Consider the following 7254-nt stretch of genomic DNA (forward strand, 5'->3'; position numbering starts at 1 on the left):
CACCAGGGGCTTTCTGATTCTTCATTTCCTTCAATGCATGTTCTACCTCATCAGGAAGAATATCGGGTATGTCGTATGTGTTGCTACTTTGCAATCCATCTCCCCCACTGCTGGCATTATTCCACTGCTCCTTGTATAATTCTCTATAGTAGTCTTCTGCTATTTGAATTATGCCTTCTCTGCTGTTTATAAGTACACCATCGCTATTCTTCAGTTTCAGTATCATTTGTCTTTCTGTATTACTGCTCATGGCTGCTGATTTAAATCCTTTGTTTTCCCTTAATGCTTGTTCTACGTTTCTTGTGTTAAATCTTCTTATGTCCTCTCTGAGTCTCTTTCTAATGGCTTTGCATAACTCAGTATACTCAATTTTCTTCCTGTCTGTTTTTCTTGCTTTTCATTTGTCGTCTTCGGTTCATCATGACAAGAGTTTCTTGACTAATTTTGTCTTCTTTGGATTTCTTTTTACCTATAGGTTTCTTGGGCTTTATCACTTTCAAAAAGTTGTAATATTCCTCGTCGATATCTTGGTCCTGAGCAGTCTGCAGAAGCTCAAACTTGTTCTTAAGTTCCAGTACATACTGCTTTTTCTCCTCTTCTGTTATCTCAAAGACCTTTGTATTATTTACTCGAGTCAGTTTTTTCCTTTCCTTTCCTACATCTATATCAAGTGTACATCTTACCATTCTGTGATCACTTCCAACATTTACCTTATTCAGGACGGTAACATCATTCACAATATATCTTCTGTTAGTGAGGATGAAGTCGATTTCATTAGTAGTTAATCCATTCGGACTTTTCCATGTCCACTTTCTGTTCACCCTTTTCTTGAAAAAAGTGTTCATTACTGACAGTCCTTGAGATTCTGCAAATTCCACAAGTCTTTCACCTCTTTCATTTCTTTCACCAATTCCAAAATTTCCTATAGTTCCCCTTTCTGCGCTGTTTTGTCTTTTTCCAACCTTAGCATTGAAGTCTCCCATAATAATAGTGTAGTGGGTTTTCTGCTCATCTAGAAGACTCTCAATTTCGGTGTACATTTCTTCAACCTCTTCATCATCATGGCTCGATGTTGGTGCATAAATCATTATAATCTTTAGCTTGTACCTCTTAGAAATCTTGAGTACTTGTCTTGACACCCTTGGTGATGTACTTTTGAATTCCAAAATGTTGTTTTTAAAATCTTTATGGACCAGAAACCCAACTCCACCTTCACTCCTTTCACTGTTTCCATTGGTGTACAGCAGATTTCCACTTGATAAACTTATAAGTGATTCATTTCTTCTCCTTGTTTCAGCCAAACCGATGATATTCCAATTCACATTTTCTAATTCCAATATCCTGTCTTCACTGATGAGTGATCGTACGTTATAACAGGCTAATTTCAGTTTCCGTGCATGGCAGCCTGGTCGTACCCAGAGATTCTTAGCACCCTCTGCTTCCACTCTGATCCTCTCGCTGCCGTAAGAGGGAGAGTGAAAGCTGCTGGGGACTGAGGGCCATTTGTATTGTTGTGCTCTCATATGCTGGAGGGTTTGGTCTTTTCCTCTTCACGCTGACCAGGCGTCTTGAAGAGAACAACTCTACACGTTCGTTGCCACCTAAGTGACGTAACAGGGCTTACCATCGAGAAGGTGTGCGTGAGTGGATTTTAGGGAGGCAGGCCAACCGGACTTCTCCTAAATCTTCTGTAACAGAGAGATATTGGATCCATCAGTGTTTTAGGCTGTGTCTGGTAACACACAGGATACCTGTTCCCCTCTAAGCCCCTAACGAACATACGTTAAACTAACACTAATTTGTTTACATACTATATTCATTGTTTGCAGGGCCGGCCCAAACAAATGCGGTGTCCGCATTTGTTTTGGGCCGGCTCAACTATTTGTATCAAGACCCCGCAAGTTGACTTGCGGGGTCTTGATACAAATTCGTACAACAAAATAATTTATTGCATTTTGATATTTATTACATTGCACAAATTGGTTTAGTAAGGATTACATGAAAATGATAAATAATTAAATTATTTTAATAAATTTAAAATTTCAATCACAAAAAAATCTTTAATAAATCAAATAAGAAAAATAATTGCTTCATATACTTATAAAATACAATTTCGTATGCGACTTAATCGAAAAGGTCACAATATGTGACTTGTTGTTTCATTTTCTTACATGTTTTATAGCAAATTCGTTGAAATTATCATCATGATTTAGTTTTTTGGCTATTTCTGTTTCGATAGATAAAATTGCTAAAGAGGTAAATCGTTCTTGACTAATGCTAGATCTCAAGTAATTTTTTATTAATTTCAATCTTGAGAAGGATCTTTCTGCAGATGCGACGGTAATTGGTAAGGTTAATATAATTTTCAGAACAGTAACAAAATTTGGATACAATTCAAATAAATTATTTTTCAGTAAATATTGTAATTTTTGTAATATTGATCCTGGAAGGCAAAACTCGACGACAAATTTTGATTTCATTAAATAAATCAATGCAATCAATATCGTCTTGCAAGGTAGCATTTAAGTCTTTGCAACGTTTAAGAAGATCGTTTTCAGTCGGTTTTTGAATATTATCTGAATTATATAAAAAACCATGTGATGTCTCATGTTCGTGATAAATTTCGAATCTTTTCTTAAAAGAAATAATCGCACTATCAATTATGACTAGAAAATATTGAATTCTGAAATATTTTTCGCCTGATGAAATAGGCTGATCGGTTCCTTCATAACAAAATTGCTTTGTTTTTCGTCCAGTTCTCTGATTCTTAAATTCAGATGTCACTTGTAATTCTTCAACTATTTCCTTTGCTGTTATTAAAGAAGATTTGAATCCCGATTCACGATAGTGTTCAAAAAATTTAAAAGGCCTTTTAAATGTGAATTTGCAGTACAGATATCTATATTTGAATTTTGAAATACGTGTTTCTTGCTCACAATATTTACTCCATTCGTACAGTATGTCATACCAAATGACCAAACTTAATAAAAATTCAAATGAAGTAAGTTTATTTTCGATTGATTGGATTTCGGATTTCGTTTTCATGTCACTGGTATGTTCATAAAGGTATTTCAAAGCTAGAGAAAATTGTGGTACTTGGTATCTCACATATTTCACGCTTTCTAGGCGACATTCCCAAATCGTTGCTGACAGTGGTTTTGGAGTACGATGTTTGACATGCTCTTTTAATATATACCAGCGTATCACAGAACTTGCAAAAATATTATATATGCTTTGTAAAGTCCCAAAAACAAAAAATGAATTTGCAAGAGAAGATAATTTTGAAATCTCTCCAAGAGCTAAATTCAAATTATGACTTCCGCAGGGCATATACTGTGCTTTGGAGTTCCTTTGCAGGATAAGTGCTTTGGTCAAACCAGTATTATTAACTTAAAATTTTCTCAGAAGAAAATTTAAGTCGACTTTTTGAATAATTTCGAATTCACTCGATCTCTCGAAGGTAGAAAGCGAAAAAGGGCCGAGAAAACCTAGTCGGTGATATAGCCTTTAGAGTATGATGACTATGCAAACGCTGGCAACATATAATCGTACGTCTGAGCGACTTGTAAGGAGAGATATTTTAAATATATTTGAAAGAAAATATATTTTTCCGTGTTCTTTAGAGAATTCTTGGTGGGCTTTCAGATAATGTTAATAACATGATTATTGACATTTTATTTCTTATGTATATTAAAAATATGGCCATTTTATGGCGATGTTGCTAGATTTTGCGACAGTATTAAAACAAAAAAAAAATGAAACCATTTTTATTTTGCAAAATCAGTCAGCGGCGCGGAGCCATGTGCGCTCGCACCGTTTGCACCCCCCTCGGGCCGGCTCTGATTATTTGTCTCTAAGTTCACAACAAAGAAAATCGTACCTTAATCAGATTACACCTGTTTTCGGTAATACTCAGACATATAAAATGAGTTCAGCGGTATTAACAGGATTTAATATTATGTAAATTTATATCTACATTTGTATGGAAGACCTGGCCCGATAATCATGAGCCATTGTTTCTATTAATTTTATTTTATATCCAACCTTATGGAGAAGAGACATCATTCCGTAGATCAAGCCGTTATCTTTGACCTTTGAACAAAATTCAGTGTTTGGACGACAACGTACGAAATTCAGTGGCAATTATTATTATTATTATTATTAGCCTTATGGTGCAAGGAAGCCTGAGGCTTGTGCTGCATCAGCCAAAAGAAAAAAAAAAAATTCCCGTCTTGCCCTAAGAGAGAGAGAGAGAGAGAGAGAGAGAGAGAGAAGTAGAAGGGAATCACCAAGAAAGAGAAGAATGATGATATCCAGCTGAGGACCCTGGGTTTGCCAAGCCCATACTCACCAGATTTGAGCCCCTAGGGCAACATCGCAATCTGAAAGTCTTTTCTCAGAAATAAAAGTGAGAAACTTTTGAAGTAATATTAGACAAAACGTTAAGAATTCATATTCAAAACTTCAAGAAGAAATGACCAAAGAAAGCATAAATTCTGTTGCTAATCAAATTTAAAAAATGCAGCTAAATAAGTTAGTTATTGGTTCCATAAGGATCAAAAATTCAAGTGATAATTTAAAATTAATATTTATATCAAGGTAAATAATAATTATTTTTGACAATTTTTTTTAAAATTATATTTTTTTTATATTTTCAATAAAAAAATGATACGCTATGAATGGGAGCAGGATTTATTGGTTCATTATGCCATAATGCCATAAAAAACGGCCTCCGTAGCCGAGTGGGCAGGAGCGGGAGTGCAGTAGCACACGCTCTTTGAGTAGACCGGGGTTCGAGCCCCTGACTGCTGAATACGGTCAATCTGCCAACCCGCACTGGACCAGCGTGGCAGATTATGGTCCATTTCCCTCAGCATGAATTGTTGAGGAGGCTTCCATCCTGCAGTGGGTTGATAATGGCTGCACTTTACTTTATGCCATAATGTACATGCCATTTTGGTGTGGAGAATTTTGGCTGAAACAGAATATAGGTGGCATTGGTTGAATACTCTCAAAAGTTTGTGTTTATCGTGAGCTATAGTCTGACGTGGGTATATTTGATTGGTTGTCTATGACCGATTGAAAAACCGAATGAATTGATACGATTTTTTGTGAAACAATATAATAAGTAAATGGTTTATCTGTAAGACGTCATACTAGCAAAATTTGTATAGTGTTTTCCTTTCTTCTGTCAATGTCTAGAAATATTGGAAGAATGAGACTAAGAAAAGAGCGATCTGGCGAAGTTGTTGCTTACAGTGAAGTAGCCGTGAGGCACAATGCTGCACTGCTGGAATATTGTCGTACTTCTATGTCTGCTTTGGCTGGCTGCACGGCTGGATTATTAGGACTGACCAGTTTTTATGGCTTCATATTTTATTTTGTAACGGCTGTTGCTCTTTGGATGATGCTCTTAATGAAAGCTGGTGTGGAGTGGAAGAAGTACTTCAGAAGTAGAGTGACACTTCTGACTAGTGGAATGTTTGGAGGATTATTTACATACGTATTGTTTTGGACATTTTTGTATGGAATGGTTCATGTATATTGAAGTTCATAGTTATGTATAATTTTTTTTCTTAGTTATTTCATAATTACCCGTATGTATATCTTAATAATATTGATTATGTGAACATGCTACGTATCTAAGCAAGAAATTGTTATACAGATAGCTTGTAAATTTCCATCTGATAAGATTCCCATACCAACACAACCCACTGCATTTAACACGAACTTGAAGGCTGGTTTGTGATTTTAGCAACCAACCAAGATTTGTATCTTATAATGTAATATTTAACTTGTGAAAAAAAAAGAAAAATACTAACATAATTGGCTAAGGGGGAGGTTGTTTGAATTTCTGTGCATGAAACAAATGTTTCAAAATTATGGAATTAGGTGGAAGCATGCGATGTATCGATATAATGGGCGAGTTGTGAAAATGGTATTCAGTGGATCAGGTGTTTGTAGATGTGATAATGATTTTGAACCTTTTGTTATCTCAGCGATTGCTGAAGTTTGACGAATAAATTATATCTTGGCATTATGTTCTTTAGTTTATGTAGACATTTGTTTCTGTTTGTGTAGACATTTTTGTTAAGGATTTAGATTTGCCAATTGAAAAGTGCAGATTAAAATAAAAATATAGCTGGTGCATGCTTATTTGCAGAATATCAAACCATTGAACACTGAATGTATTATAGAGTAAAATATGTGTAACAGTTTGTCGTTGCTGTTTTGAATCTGCTAAGCTTGTTGGATTTGATGGATTGGAAGTTATGCTAATGTCAACCATTAAAGTGTAACTCAAGTTTATATAGAAGTATGGATCAGGGATTATTCTTGGGGGGGGGGGGGGGGGCAGCATTGACATTTTGCCTGTTTTCCAAAAATGGTATTTCCCTTAATCCAGACAAGGAGAACATGTTCCTGTCCTAGCAGAGTTGGTATTATCACTGCTCCCCCTCCCACCCAGTGGAAAAGACCAGAGTTCAAATCCTATTAATGATTCCCTTCTTGTTCTACCCATCATTAAATCTTTGCTCCCTCAATGAATTAGTCTTGTACTATGATCATTGTTGTATGCTTAGAAGTTAGCCATTCTCCTATAGAAATTGTAGGTAAATGAAATAATCTTCTCCGGAAATTAGGAAGTGTATCTTCCCATGAGTGGCATCATCGTCAGGGGCCAGTTGTAGTTTCTAAGTTCCTGAATGCATAATAATTTATTTTTTCCATTTGCACAGAAAAGAAATTTCGACAAAAAAAGCATTTTCTTATTCCCATTGATGGCTACTTAGGCTCCCAGTTGGAAATCCCTACAGATTTAGGATAAACTTAAGGCAGGGTTTCTCAATGGATGGGGTGAAATGGGAAGTTTTTTTTTGGCTAATGCTGTATAAGCTTGCTTTCTTGCATCATATACCTCTACTAATGCTAAGTTGTCAGGTCAAACCGGTGTGTTGCTAAAAAAAATGCACAGCTAATTGTTGTGTTGATATAATGGCTGCAGTGGCCATTACAGCAGTGGAAATTTAGTTATTTAATTGTAGCCACTGGCAAATATGTGGAGGTCATTTTGACTCTAGTCATGTATGGATATTGAATTTTTAAGAGAAACAGAACATTTCTTGAAAGGTATTGTGAATGACCAAAATAAAGTCATTCACAATATCTTTTGGTCACTCAGGTTGCTAAGAATGACCAAAAGAAGAAACATAAAGTTGCCGATTCTCTTTAGTTGATGTTATGTATATCAGG

The 7254-nt window shown here is 35.6% G+C and overlaps 1 protein-coding gene across 1 annotated transcript; it reads left to right on the plus strand.

Moving 5' to 3' along the window:
• Window positions 1-5029: 5029 nt before the first annotated feature.
• EMC6 (ER membrane protein complex subunit 6) lies at window positions 5030-6040 on the plus strand. The gene has a single exon (XM_090373275.1). It carries the CDS (start codon window positions 5195-5197, stop codon window positions 5546-5548), a length of 354 nt encoding a protein of 117 aa, XP_090229401.1. The 5' UTR covers window positions 5030-5194; the 3' UTR covers window positions 5549-6040.
• The last annotated feature ends 1214 nt before the right edge of the window (window positions 6041-7254 follow it).

The sequence above is a fragment of the Mastigoproctus giganteus genome, chromosome 5, assembly GCF_048544385.1.
Source record: "Mastigoproctus giganteus isolate SK-2022 chromosome 5, ASM4854438v1, whole genome shotgun sequence".
Lineage (NCBI taxonomy): Eukaryota > Metazoa > Arthropoda > Arachnida > Uropygi > Thelyphonidae > Mastigoproctus > Mastigoproctus giganteus.

Excerpts from the sequence above, each read along its gene's own strand:
- EMC6 (XM_090373275.1), top strand. The coding sequence starts at position 5,195 with ATGTCTAGAAATATTGGAAGAATGAGACTAAGAAAAGAGCGATCTGGC.